The sequence below is a fragment of the Chrysochloris asiatica genome, unplaced genomic scaffold, assembly GCF_000296735.1.
Source record: "Chrysochloris asiatica unplaced genomic scaffold, ChrAsi1.0 scaffold00289, whole genome shotgun sequence".
Classification (NCBI taxonomy): Eukaryota; Metazoa; Chordata; class Mammalia; order Afrosoricida; family Chrysochloridae; genus Chrysochloris; species Chrysochloris asiatica.
The window spans coordinates 2,463,265-2,487,682 of NW_006408807.1; the positions used below are offsets into that span (position 1 = coordinate 2,463,265).

The 24,418-nt window shown below is 37.3% G+C and overlaps 1 protein-coding gene across 1 annotated transcript in view; it reads right to left on the minus strand.

The window, feature by feature from the left end:
• The window catches only part of WDFY4 (WDFY family member 4), a 561,873-nt gene that overhangs the window by 159,545 nt on the left and 377,910 nt on the right, over positions 1-24,418 (minus strand). The window contains exon 43 of the mRNA XM_006874619.1: positions 15,762-15,910. Coding sequence (XP_006874681.1) covers positions 15,762-15,910 — 149 coding nt within the window. The remainder of the gene's footprint in view (positions 1-15,761; positions 15,911-24,418) is intronic.

Sequence of the window (24,418 nt, forward strand, 5' to 3'; positions counted from 1 at the left end):
AAGTGTCTATTTTACAATAGTAGGCAAGGGAAACTAATATTCATAAGGCAGTCAAGGATTTTAGTATTATTTACCCTCTTCAAGCTATATCTTAGATCCCTGTATCCCAGAGCCCTGTTGTTCTAAGATTGAGTATGCATCACTATTTACCTCTGTCCCACTAAGCCATTAGCACAAGCTTTTGTTATTTTGTTTTTTTTTTTACTCTCTTCTCAACTCTTCCCTTTCCACCCTCCACCCCTCATTTTTATTTTGTTTTGTTTTGTTTTTTGCTTGTTTGTTTTGTTTTGTTTTTTCTTCCTCTCCTTTTCCCAATTTAAAAAAAAAAATCTGGCTGAGTGGGTGCCTCACCCCCTACCACCTTTACAGTAGTGCTTGTTACTGGCCCTTTACATATGGTGTGCTCCCTCAGAATGAGCACCATATTTATACTGAAACTTTGTTTTGTAGCTAGTGTCAATACTGTGCTGTATTTGTTTGTTTTTCTTTTATCTGTATTTCTTCTTAGGTGTCTTCTCTCCTCCCTTGTTTTATTCTTTTATTTTTCCTTCCTCTTCCTTCACTTTATTTTTCTATTATTTCCTAGTAATTGGGAAGAAGCAGCTGTACCCATCCACTGGGCGAGTGCCACAATGTGCTCCAGCAATGTTGTATCAATGACAAAGGTGGCCAAGATCAATAAACATGATCCCACCCACTACCAAATCCATTTGGATACACGTGATGGGAGCCCTGGTGCTGCCAAGCTAGTAACCATTATAATATACCTACGCAGTTGTTCAGATATATTAAGACAAAAATCAAGGTGAAATAAATCAATATAGAATCAACAAATTAATGCAACACTGCTATATCTCAGAGACAACAGATAATATCAAATCACATGGAAAAAGAGGACAAAATGGCTCAGATGAGTGACCAAAATAAAGGGCCAGAAAATCTTCCTGGAAAAGAAATGCTATTGGAATTACCTGATAAGGAATTCAAAAGAATTATATTTAGACACTTTCAATGGATTGAGAGAAAGTTTGAGGAAGACAGACAAAACTCTAGAAAAAATTTTAAAATAGAAGAAATTGACAAATGAAAATAAAGAAAAAATTGCAAAATCAGCAAATACAAATCCAGAAGATTATTACTAAAATTTCGGAAATAGATAATGTATTGGAAGGACAAAGGAGTAGAATTGAACTAATGAAAGACAGAAAAGTTGAAAACAAATCTCTTTTTTATGAAAACTGTTTATCGTGAACTGAGTGAAGATTTACAGAGCAAATCATCAGTTTTGCATCAAAAAAAAAAAAATCACATACTTCATTCAGTCTGAATGATAGCAGTCCCTTTAATGTAACATTACCTATTTTATTTCACTTCCTGTTTCTCATTTTAATCCTCCTTCTTTCCCAACTCTCCTAAATTTTTTTCTTAGCTAATGCTGCCCTACCTTTAGATCTCAAATTGTTGACCAATCTATGGATACATACTTCACTAGTATTGTTGTCTCCCCCTTTTTACCTATCAGTTTGCTGAAAATTGAGCCTGGAGGGTGAGTTCAGTTCTAGACCTAAAGGACAACAAAGGCAATAGTCTCATGGTTTCCACAGTCTCTGACCAGTAAACCCAGTCTTTTTTTCTTTTCTTTTCTTTTTAAAGATTTTGAGTGTTCTATATTTTCTCTTGTTGCACACCTTTCCTAATATTAAACCATTCAGTGTTCCCATGTCCTGTTCAAACAACTGCCTCTTGGTCTATGTATACAGGTTCCTCATGAGCACAATTAAGTGTTTTGGAATACTCATATTTCACAATGTTGTCCAGAGCTTGTCATGATCCACACAATAGAAAGCCTTTGCATAGTCAATAAAGCACAGGTAAACATCTTTCTGGTATCCTCTGCTTTCACAAAGATCCATCTGATGTCAGCAATGATATCCCTGGTTCCATGTCCTCTTCTGAATCTTGCTTGAACCTCTGGAAGTTCACTGTCAATTATGGTTATAGCCATTTCTGTATACCTTCAGTAAAACTTTACTTTCATGGGATATCTAAGATATTGTCTGATGATTTCCACATGGTCACCTGTCTTTGGAATGGGCACAGATCCAGATCTCTTCCAGTCAGTTGGCCATAAAGTTGTCTTCCAAATTTCTTGGCACAGATGAGTGAGTACCTCCAGTGCCACCTCACTTTGTTGAAAGATTTCAATTTGTATTCCATAAATCTGAGAAGCTTGAAAAATGTGGCATCAGGATTGAAGGAAGACTCATTAACAACCTGCAATATGCAGATAACCTTGCTTGCTGAAAGTAAAGAGGACTTAAAACATTTACTGATGAAAATCAAAGAGCACAGCCTTCAGTATGGATTGCATCTCAATGTAAAGAAAACAAACATCCTCACCACGGGACCAATAAACAACATTCTTATCAATGGAGAAAAGACTGAAGTTGTCAAGGACTTCATTCTTGGATCAACAATCAACACTCATGGAAGCAGCAGTAAAAAAAAAAAATCAAATGACGTATTGCATTGGGCAAATCTTCTGCACAAGACCTTTTTAAAGTGTTGAAGAGCAAAGATGTCAGCTTGAGGACTAAGGTGCGCCTGACCCAAGCTATGGTGTTTTCAATAACCTCATATGCATGTGAAAGCTGGACAGTGAACAAAGAAGACCGTAGAAGAATTGATACATTTGAATTATGGTGTGGGAGGAGAATATTGAAAGTACCATGGTCTACCAAAAGAACAAACAGATCTGTGTTGTTAGAAGTGCAGCCACAGTGCTCCTTGAAGGCCAGGATGACCAGATTTCATCTATCATACTTCAGACATATTATCAGCAGGGAGAAGGACATCATGTCTGGTAAGGTGGAGGAGTAGAGAAAAAGAGGAAGATCCCTAGCAAGATGGATAGGCAAAGTGGCAGCATCAATGGGCTCAAGCATGGCAACAACTGTGAAGTTGACCCAGGACTGGGCAGCGTTTCATTCTGTTGTGTATAGGATAGGGTTGCTATGACTCAGTACCAACTTGATGGCACCTGAAAATGACAACAATGACATATTTTCTCCAACTATATCCAGGGCCCTCTAATGTGATTTTTTAAAGAGTCGTGGGTCTTGATAGCTGGTACAATCTAGTCCTTTTGGTAGCAGGGTCATGTAGGCTGATATTCATGTGGCCCATTAGTTCACTGAACTAATTGTTTTCAAGTGTCTTAAACTTTCATCATTCTTCTTTCCTCCAGATAGGGAGAAACTAATAGTTGCACCTTAGATGACCGCGCATGAACTTTTATGACCCCAGTCACCAAAGTAGGATGTAGAATATTGTCTTTGTAGACTTTAAAAGACAAATTTCTTAATAATAACTTGTTAGATGTACAATCAGAGAAAATAATGGGAAAAAAGCCAAGAATTATGTGGGACATCATTAAGAGGAATAACAGAACAAGAAAAGAAAAACCAAAAAAAAAAAAAATGCTTACTGGAAGAAAACTTCCTTAATACTGTGAAAGATGATAATATATGTGTTCAATACTAAACAGGATAGACCCCAAAAGAAAACCATCAAGATGTATCATAATCAAACATCCCCAAACCAAAGACAATAGAAGAAAACCAAAAGCAGTTCAGGGTTTCTGAAATAATAATACTAAAGAACAATACTAAACTATGATTTCTTCGTTTATACCAAGCAGGCAAGAAGGTAATGGAGAGACATATAAAACCCTGAAGTAAAAAAAAAATTACCAACCATGAATTATATGTCCAGCAAAAAATACTACAAAGCCTCTTCTCAGATCACAATGCTATAAAATTAGAAATCAACACCAGGAAGACGAAAGGAACAATAAGATACATGGAAACTTTATAATATGCTGCTTGAAAACTACTAGCTAGTAGAAGAAATTTTTAAAAGTTCCTTGAATTGTACAAGAATGAAAATACAACATATCAAAATCTATTGGACACAGCAAAAGCAGTTTGCAGAGGACAATTTATAGTAATTAATTTACAGCAATTTATAGCAATAAAAGTATACATCAGAAAGAAGAGCAAAATTCACACCTAACATCCCCAACAACTAGAAAAAGAACAGCAAAATGAGCCTAGAATCACTTAAAAGAAAATAAATAAGATTTGAATAGAAATAAATAAAACAGAAAAACAATAAAAATAATCAACAGGACAAGAAGTTGGTTCTTTGAAAGGATTAATAAAAATGACAAACCCCTGGCAAATTTAACAAAGGAAAAGAAAATGTGAATAACATGAATAAGACATGAAACAGGTGATGAGACAACAGAATTACTGAAATAAAAAAGCATAACAAGTTGAGTATAACATGATTTTGCATTTTCAATTTTAAGCAAACATCTTGGCATCAGCAAGCTTTTGGCTTAATGGTTGCCAAAAGCATCACCCAAAGATTAGCTAGCTCAATAAGATTGAAGCTAGTGAAGTCTAATTTATGGAGCAAATTGTACCCCAGGACAAATCTTGGTCTCACCAATTATATTCAGAGAGCAAAGTCCACTCAAAACTGTAGATTTCAAAGAAAATCTGCTGGACAATTAAACATAAGGCAAAGCTTAGAAGGTTATGGCAACTGTTTTTAATTTTTAAAATTCCAAAGGAAGTAAAATTGATAGATGTTCTCAAAGGACACAAGGACATTATAGGAGGAAGTTTTAAGCACATTGAAATCTGCCTTGGTGAGAAAAAAGCTAGGAAGTTGCATTGAGGAATTTTCTTTCATCACAACAATGCAACAAAGAGATCTCTGAAAAGAATATCTGGAATACAATTTCATTTACAATAATTGCCTAAAAGATGAAGTACTTATGAATAAATCTACAAGAAACTCAAAACACCTATACAAAGAAAACTATAAAACACTACTACAAGAAACCAAAATAAACCTACATAAATGGAAGAATATAACATGCTTGTGAATAGGAAGACTTAACATTGTGAAAATGTCAGTTTTGTACAAAGTAATCTATAAATATAACACGATCCTGGTCCATAGTCCATCATTGTTTAAAAATTTGGAAAAATGAATCACCAACTTTATATGGAATGGAATGAGACCTTAAATAAGTCAATAATTACTAAAGAAGAATAAAGTAGGAGGCCTCATAATTCCTGATCTTAAAACCACAGTAGTCAAAATACTGTGTTGATACAATGACAGAATTGACAACCCAGAAGCAAATCCATCAAACTATGTACAGCTGATCTTTGACAAAAAGCTGAAGCCTATTAAATGGAAAAGAAATAGTCTCTTTAACAAAAGGTTCTGTTAAAATTTGCAGAAAAATAAAATAGGACAAATATCTTTCACTATATACAAAAATTCAAGATGAATTCAAGACTAAAATGTAACACCAAATGCCATAAAAATAATCAAAGATAGAGGCCTCTATACATGACATATTCAGGGGCCCCAATACATGATGTAAATACACTATTAAGCATAACTAAAATGGGCAAACAGCAGAAGAAAAAGTACATGACCAGGAGGGGATTGTAATCATGGCAATGAAATGAAATACGATAGGATGAATGTAAAGCTGATGCTCTCCCATGTAAACTATCACTCAATTCACAATGAAAACTTAAAAAAAAAAAAATAAAAGTACATGACTGGGATAGGGTAAAAATGAAAGATTTTTGTGCATAAAAAAGTGAAAAGACGAACTACAACCTGGCAATGACATATTGAGCATGGGGTTAATCTCTAAAAATATAAACTATCCAATTAAAAAAATGGCAGAGGACATGAGCCAGCATTTCACCAAAAAAGAAATTCAAGCGGCTAACAAACACATGAAGAAATGCTCGCCATTGTTAGCCATTGTTGCTAAGTGCTGTTGGGTACGTTCTGACTCACAGTGATACTATATAGGGTTTCCGAGGAGCAGCTGGTGGGTTTGAACTGTCTACTTTATGTTTTGCAGTTTAGTGCTGATCCTACTGCTCCACACCGGAATCCACTGCTAGTCATTAGAGAAATGCAAATCAAAACAATGAGATATCATCTCTCCCCAGGAAGAATAGCAAAGTTTTATTTTGATTTTTTTAAAAAAAGAAAGAAAACAATTGTAATCACTGCAATGAATGCAATGAAACAAAATACAATAGGTTGAGTGCAAAACTGATTTTCTCCCATGTAAACTATCATTCAATTCACAATAAAAGCTTTAACAACAACAAAAATAGAAAGCAAGACATTCTGGTGAGGCTGTACAGACACTGGAGCACTTACACATGGCTAGTGGAAATGCAAAATGGTGCAACCACTGTGAAAAATGAAATGGTACACCCTTAAAATGTTGGAAACAGGAATATTATATGATCTAGCACTCCCACTGCCAGATATAGATTCTAGAGAAATAAGAACTATGACATGAACAGATTTATGCACACCCATGTTCACTGGTATGGTCTGTGGGTTAATGCACTGGACTGCAAAGTTGGTTTGAATCACAAGTCACCTGTTCAAGTTCATCAGACACTCCTCAGAAACCCTATACAGGGTTGCTATGGTTGTTAACCGACTTGAGAGTACACAACAACAACAATAAATGTTCACTGAAGTATTATTTACAATAGCAAAAAGATGGAAACATCAGTGAAATTAATAAATGAACTGTGGAATACATACAAGATTAAACAAGAATGATGAATCTGTAAAACATGGATGGACCTAGAGAATATTATGCTTAGTGAGATTAGCCAGTTATAATGGGACAAATATTGTGAGATCACTGCTAAAAAAAAAAAAAAAAGTAAACAAAAGGTTATTAGGGAAAGACTCATTCTTTGAAGTCTACCAGAATTCCATAAGGGGTTGTGGTTGTTAAGTGCTGTTGAATTGGTTCCTATCACAGCAACCCTGTATAGGATTTCCAAGGTTGAAGGGGAAGGGAGAGTAAATCACTAACTAGAGGATAAACATATCTTAACTTGGGTGAAGAGAAAGGCAATATACAGTAAGAAGGATACCAGAAGAAAATGATCAAGGCAAAGGAAGACACTGAAGGATCACAGGAGCTAAAGGCAACAAATGTAAGTATCATTACATGTACAATTCTGCAATAACAATATTAATGATAACCCACACAGAGAAACATGTATAATCAAGCTAAACAGGAGGAGGAAGACAAGTTGGACTACACTTATGAATAGATATAGGTTTTACCGAGGATATTTCTACATATGTACTAATATGTGCTGGAAATATATCCATGAATATAGTAAAGCATAAGGAGGGCATGTGAAATTATGAAAGCCTTATAAGTCATAACCAAATACTTTTAGGGAATGAGTCACTGGGCACAGTGTTCAAGGATCAGAGTCTTGGGGACACATCAACTGGCATGACAAACACAGTGTTCCATATACTACTTTTGTTCATAGCAACTAGAGTCTTAAAAGTTTGTGTGCTATCATCTAAAGTACAACTATTGGTCTTTTACAGTTAGGAGCAAATCAGAGTGAAGAAAGTAAAACAAGGAAACAATGAGCCCAAAGAATTAATGGACCACATGAATTCCAGCCTCCATGACCCTGAGACCAGAACTGAATGGTGCTCAGTTACCACTACCAAATGCTCTGGAAGGGATCACAATTGAAGGTTATGGATACAGCGGGAGAAAAATGTAGAACGAAACTCAAAATCTTAAAAAAAAGACTGGGTTTACTCCTAGTCTGATAGAGTCTGGTGGAATCCCTGAAACTGTGGCCCTTAGACATCCTTCAGGCCTGGAATTGAAGGCATCCCCGTGACTCAATGTTCAATCAAACAACAGACAGGTCTATATGGTGAACACTAACACCAGGGAGGTATGCACTCCTTAGGACAATCAATCATTTGATATCAAAAGGGCAACATTTTCCCAGGGATAAAGATCAGAAGGCACAAAAGAATAGGAAAGAAAGACTAAAGGAAATAGTAACATAGTAAAGAAGAGTGAAGAGTAATGTCACATTGTAGGAATTACAATCAATGTCACAAAACAAAATGGGTTTGAATGGAAAACCAATATGCTGTGTAAATGTTCATCCAAATTTAAAAAAAAAAAAAAAAAAAAAAACCTTATCTGAGGTAGGGAACAACAGGTCACAGCACAGCTTTCATGACAGGAATTGATATAGTTTGCAAAGGACACTGGCTAGTTTCAGGGGAGGGTAGTCAGGGAAGACTTCCTGAAGGAGATGGCAATTCAATTGCATGAGTATAATCTATGGTCAGAGAACCTGAGAGGAATCGATCTCTTCTCCTTCCTGAGATTACATTAACTAAGACCTGGTCCTGACTGGCCTATTCCCAGTACGGGCCACAGGATGGCTGCCCCACTGACATAAGTGAAAGGCCTCATTCTCCTCTATCGAACCAAAGGGAAGGTTCTAGACAAGGTAACCTGAATCTGGTATGGCTTGTGACTGTGACAAGGACTCTTCCTTCATGAACTGTGAAGTAGAGGATGCTAAAGTAGTGGTAGAGGCATGAAGCTAAGAGGTTATGATGTAACAGGGGAAAGTTGGGGTGATATCAAAGATCAAGTACAAATCAAAGTAGGAAGGACCTGAAACCATAACTGAGGAAAAGGGAGGGAAGCAGACCACAGCAGAGAAATCACCATAGAGGTGATAGGCCAGTGAGAGGAGCCCTTTTTCTGCGTGTCCAGCCCACTGACCATGTCTTCACTTGTGAGAGGGAATTAGGCTTGTTTGCTCCAAGAAGTACATCACATTCTGGAAAGATGTCTTCATCATACAGTAGAAACAACAGTTTGAAAGCCAGAGCCCATGTGATTTATAAAATTCAGGTTGAGTGTGAAGAGGCCTGGAGTATAGTCTCAAACGTCCAAAGGTAGTCATTGAATAGGAAGACCAACGCTTGGAACATTGGCCACAGATCATATGCAAAAGCCAAACATTAGAGTGTGTGACCCTTGGAACTGCTTTCCTGCTCCTAAGAATGAAGTGAGGCCTGAATGAGACAGGAGGGGCATACAGAGGAGATAACAACCCAATTTTAGGTTGTGATACTGTCTGAGGAGGTTCTCCCTTCACCTTTCTTCCTTCAAAGAACAAATGTGAGAGAGAAATCCCAGCTATGGTTGAAGGAATGAAGGGCAGAAAGATTATAATCTTCCATAAAAGTCTATGTTCAGCATGGTGTTGGGCAGCATGGAGTCCAGAATAGTATTAAACATGATAAGGGTGGTGGGCAGCACACCATGGGAGAAAGTGACAGAGACCCCAAGTCCCAAAAGAAATGGGCAGCAGAGCTGGGAGACAATGATCCCAACAAAGTCCATAGTCAAAGACCAGCTACGGCGTTGTTGTTGTTAAGTATCACCAAGTGTGTTCTAATTCATAATGATCCTGTAAAGGGTTTCTGAGGAGCAGCTTGTGCGCTTGAACCACTGACCTTGCGGTTCAAACCAACCTTGTAGCCTACGTTGCCTCACTAGGACTTCAGCTACAGTGTAGGAGGAGGTAGTAAGAGTCGAGGATGCCTCAACCAGCTCGATTCCTTTTCCCAGATATCAGAATGGGAAGCAGGGGAGAGAAGGCAAAAGGAAGAAACCATGAATTTGACTAAATATCCCTAAGAGAGCAATTTATACACAGAAAGAAACTGTATATGTTGAATAGTAAGATGAAGTTTTTCATCGTCAGAGACTTTAATTTATTTATGGACAGCTGTGACCACTCATCTGTCAGTTTGTCATACTGTGGTGGCTTGCATGTGCTGGAATTTTTAAATACAAGCAGTCAGCAATGTGGACAGATTTCAACTGAGTTTCCAAACTAAGAGACTAGGAAAAAGTAGAGGTGGACTGCATCTGAATGTTTAATCACTTAAAACCTTATGGATAACTGCAGAACACTGTTAGATATAGTACTGGAAAATGGAAATATTATGAATAGCACAAGAATATTGTCAGATATAGTGCTAGAAGGTGAGTCCCTCTGATTGGAAGCCACTCAAAATGTGACTGCCTTCTCAAATAAGTTAACCGTGATGAGGTGAATGGAGCAAAGCTTTTGGGACCATCATTTGTTGAATAAGGAGTAATAATAGCTGTAAACATCCACTAATAACTGTAACATGGAATGTATGAATGATGAATCTAAGAAAATGAATTGTAACACAGAAAGATCAATATCCTAAGTATTAGTAAGGTGAAATGGACTGGTATTGGCCATTTTGAATCTGAAAATCATATGGCTTACTATGTTGGGAATGAAAAATTGAAGAGAAATGGAGTCACATACATAATCCAAAAGAATATTTCAAAATCTATCTTGGAGCATAATGCTGTCTGAGTCTGTGATAGGATAATATTCATACATTTACAAGCAAAACTAGCTAATACTACTATATTCAAATCTACACACCAAACACAAAAGCCAGTGATGATTAAATTTATAACTTCTACTAACTTCTTTGGTCTGAAATTGATAAAAAAAAAATACAGTTAAGATGTATTGATAAGTACTGTTGATTGTAGTACAAAGGTTGAAAACAGAGAGGAAGGATAAATTATTGGTAAATATGGACTTGATGATAGAAATGATGTTGGAGATTGCATGATAGAACATTGCAAGACTAATGACATTCATTGTAAATACCTTTTAAAATTATCATTACTTTTTATTGTGAATTGAGTAAAGGTTTACAGACAAGATCATCAGCTTCACATTCAACAAATGATAGACTGTTTCCTCTCCGTATTTGCAATCTCCTCCATGCAACAACAGATCTCCTCCTTCCTCCCTGTGATTCCTAATGTGCACTCCATACACCTCTCTCTCTCTTCTCAATTTTGTCCTTAGATTTTGAATTATTGACCATTCCATAGTCATTATACCTTGCTAGTGCTGTTTTTCCCCAATATAAACCTATCTACTGCTTGACTGAAAATTGGGTCTTGAGGGTGAGTTCCTTTCCAAACCTGAAGGGTGGTTCTCAGGTTCTTGTTGTGATTGAATAATTTCACTCAGCATAATGTCCTCCAGGCTCATCCAAGTTATGAGGTGTTTCAGATTTATCACTATTCTTCAGTGTTGCATGTTATTCCATTGTGTGTATAATTAATGGATAAACAAACTTTGATATCTATACACACAATTCTATTAGAGTTTAATGTATGTATTTTGAGGCTCTTCTTTTTGAGATCATATATATTTATTATGGTTATGTACTCCTGGTAAATTGATCCTTAAATCATGAGATAATGTCCTTCTTTGTCTCTTATGTTGTTTTTTGCATTAAAATCGACTTTACCAGAAACTAATACTGTCATTCTTGCTCAGTATGAATTGCCATAACCTGAAAAAATTTTTCAACAACCAAGTTTTTTTTTAAATCTATTTTTGTCTTTATGTGTAAGGTGTGTCTCTTATAGACAGCATATTGAAGGATCCTATTTTCCTTATTCTTTCTGCTACTCTCTGTCTCTTGACTGGTGCATTTAATCCATTGACATTTAGCATAATTATTGATAGGTATATATTGAATGCAGTCATTTTGCTGTATGTTTTTTTGTGCTGTATGTTTTGTTGCTCTTTCTTTGTTCCTTACGTTTTCCTATGCTGAGTTCATTGTTTTTGTGCTTCTTCTTGCCAATTTCTTCATCGTTTTAATGTTTACAAAATCTTCATGGATTTCCTTTTCTTGATTTGATGTGAAGATGTATTAAGTTTCTTTGAAGTTGCCTTGTAATTTATTAATTTATTCCCCAGTTTAAAGCAGTCTGTTTTATTCTGAAATCAACTTTACTTCCTTTCCATATAGAAGTTCTGTAACTAAACTTTCCCCTGTTTTTGATTTGCAATTGTCTTCATTATAGATTGATTATCTCTGATGCCCTATTTTCAGTCTTGTAGTTTTGTTTTACTCTAAATACTCTTGTATCTGGATTGAATTCTGGGTGGTTTTCCATGTGTATCATCATTCTCCAGTGTTTTCTGCTGTTGTTGGCTCTCAGTCCAAAGGACTCTGTTTAGCACTTTCTGTAAAGTTAACTAAGTTTTTACCAAGACAATGATGCTCTTTATCTAGTCAATATTGTGTCGGAAGTCTTAGCCAGAGCTTTAAGGCAAGATAGGGAAATTAAAGGCATCCAAATTGGCAAAGAAGAAGTAAAACCCTATTTGCAGATGATATGATCCCATGCATAGAAAACCCAAAGATTCAGCTAAATAGTTACTGGAATCCAGTGGAAGCTTCAGCAAAGTAGCAGGTACAAGATCAATGTACAAAATAATCAGTTGGATTCCTCTATACTAATAATGACAACTCTGAAAAGGAAATTAGGAAAACGGTAACATTTACAATTGTCACCCAAAGGAAGAAACATTTAGGAATAAATCTAACCAGAGAAATAAAATATCTATACAAAGAAAAGTACAAAACAAGTTTACAAAAATGGAAGAATATACCATATTCCTGGATAGGGAGACTTAACTTTGTGAAAATATCAATATTACCCAAGGCAATCTACAGATATAATGCAATCCCAATCCAGATTCCAACATTCTTTAAAGAGATGAAAAAATGATTACAAACTTTATATGGAAGAGAATGAGTCCTCGGATAAGCAAAGCACTGCTTAAGAAGAAGAATAAAGTTGGAGGCCTCTCACTCCCTAATTTCAAAATTTACTACATGGCTACAATGGTCACAACAGGCTGTTACTGGTACAATGAAAGATACATAGATCAATGGAACAGAATTCAGAACCCAGAAGTTAATCCATCCACATACAGCCAAGTGATCTTTGAAAAAGGGCCAAAATACATTAAATGGGAAATCGCAACATGTTAAATGATAATTGGCTGGTATGATCTTTGATGGCAGAAGTAGATTTCAGAATAAAATATATTTTCATATGCTTCATATTTGAATGTGTCCAATTATTCTCAGAATTGATGGCTAGAATCATTTGTGTGATCACAAACTCTTTATCAGACTCAACTCACATCTAATAATTAATATCTTTTTATGTAGGAGTTTAGCACAGTGCCTGGCACAAGGCAAACTTTCAATAAATATTTATTGAGCAGAATTAAACAGAGAAATGATGCTGACTGATTTGGAGGAAATAATCTGATAGAAAGTTTTCTGGCAAAGCGTTTGAGTCCTAACAAAGGAATCAAATGTGAGTTTGAATGTCACAAGCAGCCCCTTAGTCAGCCAAGAAGAGATGCCACTACAAGCAAAATCTAACCTACTTGGAAGCTTCTTGGTTTCTGAGCAATCACTGATGAAGTATTTTCTTTTTCTTTTTCTTTTTTCTTTTTTTTTTGAGTTTCATTTTTATGATACATCAGAGAGATGCTCAGCTGTACTCAATTTGATGGCAGTCTTTTGGAGAAACATTTCAGGGTTGACTTAGCTTTATTTTTAACAGGTTTATTTATGTATCTGCCTTAGTATCCATGGTCAAAATAAGACTTATTCCCCATTGATCTGATATGATTTAATAGCCTCTCTCTCTGAGAACCACATCTCCATGAGAGCCAGCAATTTCTTAGGGTAAGAGAAAAGACCCAGGAGAGAAAGCACTGTCTGGTTAACACATCTTTCTTTGAGGTATGGTGACTAAGATTACCTGTGCAATTCCCAAGGGATATTCTAGGGTAGCAGCTTGCTCTTATTCTGCCCCTATACTTGCATTCTAGAAAACTGCATTTCCAGACATAAGACGTTCCCTTTGGTATATGAATTATGGGAGTACATAGGGAGTAGGCACAGGGAATGTGACAACTGGCCTTGAATAAAAGTACAGATATAGTCACTTTGATCATGATTAGACACACTTCACAAACACAATGCACCTAATCAATAAGATGCTATCTAACACTAACTCAATATAGACCATAGGGGAAGAATGAAGCAATGGATTATGCAAGTCATCACGTGGCATGCCATGCACATGAAAGCTTTCATCCTCAGAAAGGCAAGTCTGCAGACCCATTGTCTATATTGATCAGTATCAATAAAACATGAGCAATAAGATGGGGTGAGTGTGCCAAGTATTAATTATGCCCCTCCTACCTTGGAAAAGCACAGAAGATGCACAGCAAAAGTTGGAAACTAGCAGAAAGGGAAAGGCCCAATCTAAAGCAAATAAATCTAAACTAAAGGAGGGTGGGCTGATAGCTAGCCACTTTCCCACAATCCTTCAACTCTTGCTACTTGAAATGATATGCCAACTGGGATTTGCAAATTCTTACTTATTAGCAGGAAAGACTTGTTCCTCTCTCAATGTCTAAACTAGTAGTTCTCAATATATGATCAGACCAGCTTCAGCATCAGCTGGGTACTTGCTAAAATCCTGGGTCTCACCCTAACCAATTGAATTAGAAATAATGGTGTGGTATAGTACAGTACTCTGCATTTTAACAAGCCCTCCATGGGATTCTGACAGACACTGGTGTGAACGCCACAGGGATAGGAGGCTATCCTTTCATCATTAAAAACTTGGCTAATCATAAACACAAGGTACACATCTGGATAAAGAATGCCGTGGTAAGTGAGAATACACAACCTGGCAACTGAACTTCGTGCAAAAGTGAAAATACAGTAAATTTGATTTTAAATGGATATGCCTTAAAAACACAATTTACCTTCACATTAGAAGGTCCTGAATTGGGGAGTGAAGGATGTGAAACAAAACTCAAACTCATAAAAAAGACCAGGTTTACTGGTTAGACAGACACTGACGGAACCACTGAGACTATGGCCCTTCAGGCCTAGAAATGAACTGACTCCCAAACTTTCAGACAAATAGCAGACATATCTATAAGGGGAAAAATAACACTGGTAAGTACACACACCTTAGAATAATCACCCATTTGAGATCAAAAGGGCAATATTTACCCAAAGACAAAGTTCAGAAGGGTTAGGAAAGAAAGAGGAACGAAACAGGAAAAACAAGGAAGAAGTGGAATACATGATGTTGTATTGTCGGGATTGTAATCAATGACATGAAACACTACTGAATGGAAAACTGATTTGCTCTGTAAATCTTCACCCAATTCACAATAAAAAGTTAAAAAAACAAAACACTCCACAATCTACATGATTTCAAATACCCTTGGTTTGAAAGAAGAATCTTGGCATTTCTTGCCAATGACCACCAGCAGTGGTGGGTGTGAAAATGAAAATGATTCCAAATTTCTACCAAAATCTAACCCATCCTTCAAGACCCAGATCTTAGCCTCCTCCTCAAGTACTCCTCCTTACCATACCAGCCACAGTCAACCTCTCCAAATGAACCTTGAATGCTCCCACAATATACATCATGTCCCATCTTAGAAAGACCTTGTTTATACTGTCAACTGGAATGGTGTGCTCTGGAGTGGAGGGATAGTTTTTGTTGTCTTACATAAAATGATCTATCAAACCACTGTCGAATAAGCAAGTAGAAGCAACTGGATTCAGTTACCTAGGTGACTTAAGTAAGGAAAGACCCTCAGTGTCCTGTGATGTATTTCATGGTAGGAGAGGCCCAAGTAGCTGCCAAGTTGTCAGCCATTCCAGACTTCAGCTTTGGGGACCATGGTCAGAGATGCTTATATCTTAAGGTTCTTCTACTTTATCTCATGACCCATTTCAAGACCAAACCTAAGTCTGTTGTTAAAAACAGGGCAGAAGAGATAAGCACTGCAGCAGTGAGCTGGAAGTGTAGGACTCAAGGAAGAATCTGCTGGGTGAAAAGGAGGACTCACTTGGATAAGCAGTGGCGAGTACAGTAGACGTCACCCATGGGAGACAGTGTGAAGTTCTCACAGATGTAGAAGTGCTGCTGTCCAAACAGAAGGACCCCTTCTGAGACCAGATGTCCTTGCACAATCACGAGGGAGTACTTCAGTGACACCTAGGAGGAGAGAATGTCAGAGTTAAGCCATACATCCATGATCTGTGCCCACACTGGAGGATAGAGTCTAGGACTTATTTGCCATTCGGATGTTCTAGTAAGGATTATAAGAGTAACCATGTGGTTTTTCAAAAGCACCACAACTCTTTGTAGCTTGTACATTAGCCAACATGACACACAGCAGCTTGTGTAATTATCTAATCTACCCAATCCATGACACCCAATCAAGAAGTGTGAGGTAGAATTATTTCTATTGCATTAGGTATAGTGCTTTTCTTTCTCCCTCTTTAAGACCATCCAAACCATGCAAACTATTTTGCAATCAATAGTGAGGAAAGTTGCCAAGGTACACAGGACCTCTTAGTTTCAGAGGTAGATGGGCTTATTCAGGAACCAGCTGGTAAGTGGCTGGACTGAGATTAGTACCCAGACCTGCCTAGAATCATAAGTTTAATACATGAATAATTGTTTCTACACATCAAAGCTATTCTGAGGCGTGTGTGAAGATATACAGCAATCTGCCTAGATCCTACCTTGAGGACTGACACACGCATTCCCCCAGTTGCTGGAAATGTATGCAATTTTCCAGAATTGCCCCCACTGTAGAAAGCACCTGGTCCAAGGTCACATCCCCTTCTCAATATATGTTCAAAACATTTCAAATATGAAAGTCTGCCCTCTTGCTTCAACTCAAGTCAACTCTGGGGGCTTATCTAGTTTTAAAGCTCCCTGTGAAATTAGCTGAGCCTTTTGTTGTAACTGAACTGTGATTTCACTTCCCAAACGTCCAAGTCCTGCTTCCCTCACTCCCTCATGTCATCTCTGACTCAGAACTGTCTTCCTGACACTGATTGTCTTGGCCAAAGAGTGCATCCAAAATCCTGAATGGGTGCTGGCTAAGTAAATGCCTGAAGGAATACATGCATGACTAAGTGAATTATAGAAATCTAGAGAATGGACTGGGAAGGACCATGAGTAAGAGCAACATCGTCTCCAGGAAAGGACGTGCTAATTTCTTTCAGTTATACAAAAGAAGATTTTTTTTTTTTCACTACCTACTTTATGATAGACATAAACACTTGCCATGTGTTAAACAATACACCTTTACAATTGGGTGAGGTACATTTTATGACTATAGAGATTTTTTTTTAAAAGTTTTGATTTCACCAAGGAGCAGCCACCTAATAAGTAGAACCTGGGATTGGATCTAACCTCCCCTGTTTACCTTTGAGCAATTATGAAATCTTAGTGGTGAAACCTGGAAAACAAGCCCTCAAATCTACTTATGCAACTTCTAGATGAAATGAAATGAGTCACAGCCAGTGTCCAACCAGAAAGCAAAGATTTACCAAGGGTTTTGTTTCAATATGAGCATCAACCACTAGAATATGGGGCCAGTCAGGACAACCTGTTCCTAAATTAGAACATATAAGAGTCTTGGTTCCTGTAATGAAGCCTGCAGCAGGAAGCTGGCTCTCCTGGGTCTCTCCTTCTTCAACTTTTCTTCAGAGGAGCTGACACTTACATCCTCCTGGGAGCCAAAGAGTCAAAGGTGGACTCATTTACAATTCATTCATTCATCTTGACATTCATCGATTCAGTAATTATTAATTTAGCACTTACTATGTTCAGGTCCTGTGGGAGGCATGGACAATAGATAGTGGGCAAGATAATCGAGAACCTTACTCTAATGGAGCTTAAAATCCAATGTGGAAAGATGGATACATACCAACCAATGTTGTTAAGTGACACCAGGTCAGTTCAGACTCATATAGAACCTGTAGGGTTTCTAAGGAGCAGCTAGTGGGTTTGTACCACTGACCTGGCAGTTAGCAGTCCAGTGCTTATCCTACATCACCACACCAGGACTCTATATACCAATCAAGTTTTACCATGTATCATGATTTTCAATGATTTATTAAAAAATAAAGCTACCAATCAATGAGTAATTGAAAGTCATGATATATGCGGAAAGAGAAAAATCAGGTTGATAATAAGGAGGGTCACTACCCATCGGTCAGTTTGTCATATGGTGATGACATGTTACTATGATGCTGGAAGCTATATCATCGGTATTTCATATGCCAGCAGAATCATCCATGGTACATAGGTTTCAGCAGAGTTTCCAGATTAAAACAGTCTAGTTAGAAAGAAAGCCAATGAAAACCTTATGGATAACAACACAGTATTATCCAATACAGATCTGGAAGATGAGTAGCTTCAGTTGGTGCGTGTCATGGATTGAATAGTGTTCCCCCAAATAAGTGTCAAGTTGATTAGTCCATGATTCTCAGTATTAAATAATTATCCTTTGTTTTGTGGTCTAATCTAATCACCTTACTGCTATATATCCAAACCTCTATGATGTTAATGGAGTCCTGGTATGGCTTTGTAGGATGAGCACTGGGCTGCTAATCAAAGTGCAGGCAGTTCAAACCCACCAGAGACTCCTTTGAAACTCTATACAGTGTCACTAGGAACTGACTTGAAGATACTTGACAACATCAACAAGGATGTTAATGAGATAGGATTAGAAGCAGTTATGTTAATGAGTCAGGAAATAATATACAGGATTAGGTTGGCTGTTGAGTCAATTTCTTTGTCAATATAAAAGATTAAACAAGTGAATAGAGATGGAAGGAGTACAGTACTACCAAGAGAGAAGAGTTGGATAGGGGATACCATGCTCAATTGGCATACCATATGTCAGAGTTAATTTTCTACAGGTTACTTTGTGAGTAGTGACTGGGATCCCAAAAGTTCATGACTGACATGGAAGGGATTACAATCATTGGGATGAAACAAAGGGTATGATTTGTTAAGTATAAAACTGATGATCTCTTCACTCAATTCATAGTAAAAAAGTTTCAAGAACAAAAACAAAAACAAATCTCATGATTGGCCATCTAAAGTACAAATATTGGTCTCTGTCCAGAGGAAAGAAAAGTGATGAAAATTAAAGACACCAGGAAACAATTAGTTTAATGGACTAATGGACCATGTGGGCATCAGTCTTCATGACCCTGAGACCTGAAGAACTGGATGGTGTCCAGCTACCATGATCAACTGCTCTAAAAGGGATCACACTAGAAGTTTCTGGATAGAATGGAGAAAATGTAGAACAAAACCCAAAATCAAAAAAAGATCAGGGTTATTGGTCAGATAGAGACCCTTGGAACCCTGATACAATGGCCCGTGGTCACTCTTCAGGTCTGGAACTGAATAGGTATACAGGGGGAAGAAGAACACTAGTGAGGGGCAAGCACCGTGGAACAGTCACCATTCAAGATCAAAAGGGCAGCATTTACCCAAGGGCAATGGGAAGGTTTGGGAAAGAAGAAGGAATGAAAACAAGACTCACAGCGAGGAAGTGGGATAAGAGATGATACATTGAGGGGATTGTAATCCCCTGAAACAAAGTCTATGATTTGAAGAATGTAAATCTGGTGATCTAGTCTCCAAATCTTCACTTGATTCATAATAAAAAGTTAAAAAATACATAAAAAAGAAGAGCTGGGAGTGAAATATGTCTTTTCGACCCAGGATCTCTTTACCTGGAACCTCTTAAACCTAAGGGAAGATAAAAGCCAAAACACATGGAAATCCCCAAGGAATACCGAGCCCACAGATGTTTAAAGGAGTCAAAGAAATTCCCCTAGAACCAACAGAGAAAGTCTTCCTCTCAAGCTGAATTTGAACTTATATGGAGCCTTCTAAACTGTGAGAAGAGCTCTGGTAGCTTAGTGGTTACGAATCGGGCTGCGAACCTTAAGGTCAGCAGTTCGAAACTACCAGCTTCTCCGAGGGAGAAAGATCAGGCTTTCTACTCTCGTAAAGATTTACACCCTCGGAAACCCTGTACAGGGTCGCTATGGGTCGGAACTGACTCGACGGCACTTAACAACAACAACAACAAACTGTGAGAAAACACATTTATGTTTGTTAAAGCCATCCACTAAACTAAAACAGAGGGCAGCAATAAACTTGACACTATCAACAATCATGAAGATGACACAGGATGGGGCAGCATTTTGTTTGGTTATACATGAGGTTGCCCTGAATTGGAGCCGACTCAGCAACAATCAACAAGAGGGCAGAGAAACTTGGAGAAGATACCATTTTAGATAGATGCTGATACTTGAAGAATGGAAATGAGGCAGCCATAGAAAAATTAGGAGAACATTCCAGGGACAGAGGATGAACAATTCAGAGTCTAAGGGCAGGAAGGACATGTTTGTGGAACAGAAAAGAGATCAGTTTTGAAAAGACAAGGCTGTTCTCAGATTTGTAGGAATACTCAGGTTATATGAGGTCTTACATACCTTTGTAAAACCATTGCAATGAAAACACATGGGGTGAGAGGTCTTGTTTCTAAAAGGTCATACTGGTATAAATGGATTGGAAAGGTCTAAGTGTGAAAATAGCCCTTTGGCTATTTTAATGGTCTAATGGAGGATATGACCACAGAGTGGACAAAAAGAAAAGTGGGTGTATCTGGAAAAGAAGAGGTAGGATTGGCAGGAACTTCTATGAAGCAGACAAAAAGAGTGATAGGAATAAAACAGGAAAGAGTTGAAGAAAAATGTCTACTTTGATACTCAGACAACAATGTGGTAGGCACTCCTTAGCTTCCATCCTCATCAGTTTATTGTATATACTTCCTAAGAGATTCTATGAACATGTTAATATATTTTATTCAAATCTACCAGCCACTCCACAGGGGAAAGATGAGACTTTCTGTTTCCATAAAGATTTACAACCAGGGTTGCTATTAGTCTGAACCAATTCCATAGGACATAACCACCACCACCATACACATTCTTAAAAGCAAAACAAAATAATCCCAAAATAGTACATTTACATGCTTTTGTACTGCATCTAGTTTTTTACCTTAACAATACTTACTGGACAGCATTCCAAATCACTTCTTACGAAGTTGCTAATTCTTCTGAATGTTTTAGGTGCTGTTGAGTCACTTCCAACTTCCAGTGACCATATGTATAATAGACAGAAACACTGCTCAGTCTTCTACCATCCTCACAAATGTTATGTTTGAGCCCATTTTTGCTGCCAGTGTTCCAATCCATCTCGTTAAGGGTCTTTTTTTTTTTTTTTTTTTTTTTTCATTGACACTCCACATAGCCAACCATGATGTTTTTCTGCAGGGATTGGTCCAAACTACAAGAGATGTTTTTCTCCAGAGATTGGTCCAAACTACAAGAGATGAAATTTTGTCATCCTCACTTTTAAGGAGCAATCCAGCCATCCTTCTTCTAAAACAGGTCTGGTTTTGCTTCTGGCAGTCCATGGTACTTTTATTATTCTTTGTCAAAACCATCATTCAAACATCGCTTCTTCTCCAGTCCTTCCCATTCATTCCCAGCTTCCACATGCATCTGAGATGATCAAAAATATCCTGGCTTGGGTCAGGTGTACCTTAGTTCTTAAAGTGAATCTTTGCTTTTTAACCCTTTAAAGAGGTCTCTTGAAACAGATTTACCCAATGCAATAATATACTGTTTGATTTCTTGACTGCTGCTTCCATGAGTGTTGATTGTGGTTCAAGTAAAATAAAATCTTTGATGATGACCTGGAGAGACAGAGCAGATGAGGACTCTAGACTCATGGAGGGATAGGGGAGGTGTGCTGGCAGCCTGGGGGCAGGCTTGCAGGGTGTGCCCTTTGGCTGTTTGAATGATTGCATATTCTTGAGTGTTTTTGTGCACATCCAAAACAACAACAAAAACAACAGAGGGAATAGAAGTAAACACTGTTCAATGATGAAGCATGCAGGGGATTGTAATCATTGCAATGAAACGAATACGATTGTAATCATTGCACTGAAATGAATATGATAAGATGATTGTAAAACTGATGTCCCCCCATGTAAACTATCACTCAGTTCACAATAAAAACTTAAAAAAAATTTTTTTTTTATTAAATTGCTGACAAATTAAATCTGTTTCCATTTTTCATGATGTTATTTGTTGGTCCAGTTGTGAGCATTTTCATTTTCTTTACACTGAGTTATAATCCATACTGAAAGCTCTAGTCTTGGATTTTCATCAATAAGTACTTCAAGTCCTCTTTGTTGACAGCAAGCAAGGTTGTGATATCTTTATGTTGCAGGTCTTTCTCCAATCCTGATGCCACGTTCTTCAAATAACCCAGATTTTCAGAAGACTTGTTCAATAGACAAATTGAATAAATATGATTGAAAGGATACAACCATTAAACACACACTTTCTGATTTTAAACCATTCAGTGTCAGCTTATGCAGTTCAAAAGACCACCTCTTGGTCTATGTACAGACTTCTTATGAGCACAGTTATGTGTTCTGGAATTCTAATTCTTCCCGCTGTTATCCATTGTTTGTTTTAAATACACAGTCAAATACCTTTACATAGTCAATAAAGCACAAATATCTTTTTGATATTCTCTGCTTTCAGCCAAGATCCATCTGACATCAGCAATGATATCCCTCATTCTATGTCCTCTTCTGAATCCAGCTTAAATTTCTGGCAGCTGCAACCATTTTTAAATTATTTTCAGCAAAATTCTACTTACATGTAATATTAATAATATTGTTCAATTATTTACACATTCTGTTGTGCCATGTTTTGTTTTTTGGGACTGGGCACAATTATGGATCTTTTCTATTCTAAGCAAAGATGAGTGAGTACCTCCAGCATTGTATTAGTTTATGGAAACATTTCAATTTGTATTCTGTCAATACCTGGTGCCCTGTTGTCTTCAGTGCACATTGGACTTCTTTCTTCAATACCATTGGTTCTTGATCATGTGCTACTTCTTGAAATGGTTGAACGTTGACCAATTATTTTTATTACAGAGATTCTGTGTATTGCTTCCATCTTCTTTTGATGCTTCCTGCCTTAATCAATATTTTGTCCATAGAATACTTCAATATGGAAACTTCAGGCTTGATTTTTCCTTCAGTTCTTTCAACTTTGACAAATGCTGAGCATGTTCTTTCCTTTTTGTTTTCTGACTTCAGGTCTTCGTACTTTTCATTATGATAATTTACTTTGTCTTCTTGAGCTTCCCTTGGAAATTTTCTGTTTAGCTCTTTTACTTCATGATTTCTACAAGTCATTTTAGCATCTCTATGTTCAAGAAAAGTTTCAGAGTCTCCTCTAATATCCACTTAGGTCTTTTCTTTCTTTCCTGTCTTTTTATGCTTTTTTCATGTATTATGTCTTTGTTGTCATACTACACATCCTCTGGTCTTCAGTCATTAGTGTGCAATTTATTCTTGACATGGTTTCTAAATTCAAGTATACTAAAGGTGATATTTTGGTTCTATAGGACTTATTTTAATTTTATTCAGCTTCAGCATGAACTTGAATATGAACAGTTGATGGCCTGCTCCACAGTCAGTCCCTGACTTTGTTTTTGGCTGATAATATTGAGCTTCTTCATCACCTCTACCCACAGATGTAGTCAATTTGATTCCTGTGTATTCTATCTGGTGAGGTCCACACATATAGTCATAATGCATATTGTTAAAAAAAAGATAGTTACAGTGAATAAAGTCATTGGCCTTGCAAAATTCTATCATGCATGTTTTTATCCAGCATGGTTTCTATCACCAAGGCAATATTTAAGAGCTACCTACCCTTCCTCTTTGTTTCCAACTTTCGCAAAATCACCAGTAATTATCAATGCATCTTGATTGCATGTTTAATCAATTTCAGACAAAAAAAGTTGGTAGAATTCTTCATCATTGTCTTTAGTGATTGTTAAATACATTTGAATAAAGTTGTAGTAACTGTCTTCCCTAGTAGATGTATGGATATTATCCTATCATAGATAGCAATATTCTTCAAGACAGATCTTGAAATGCTGTTTTTGATGATGAATGTGTCACCATTGTCTTCAATTTGTCATTCCTGGCATAGTAAACTGTATGATTATCTAATTCATGCATGCAACTATATCTTCTCATTTTGAGTTGTGCCCCATCAGCAAATGAAGATCAAGGAAGCTTTGCTGTACCCGTATCATTAAGGTCAACTCTACTTTGAGGAGGCAGCTCTTCCCTGGTTGCATTTTAAGTGACTTCCAACTCAATGGGCTCACATTCAGGCAGAGTATCTGGCAATGTTTCACTCCTATTCATAATGCTTTCAGTGGCCATCCTTTCAGAACTGGTCTGCCTCTCCTTCTTACTAATCTTAGTATGAAAGCTCTGCTGAAACTTGTCCACCAAGGGTGATCCTTCTGGTATTTAAAATACCAGTGGCATAGTTTTCCAACATTATGTTGTTGTTGTTAGGTGCCATCGAGTTGGTACTGACCCATAGCGACCTTATGAACAGCAGGATGAAACACTGCCTGGTCCTGGGCCAACCTCACTACTGTTGTCCATCGATGCCGCCACTTGGTCAATCCATCCCATTGGGGGGTCTTCCTCTTTTTCTCTGACCCTTCACCTTACCAAACATGATGTCCTTCTCCAGTGCCTGGCCCCTCCTGACAATATGTCCG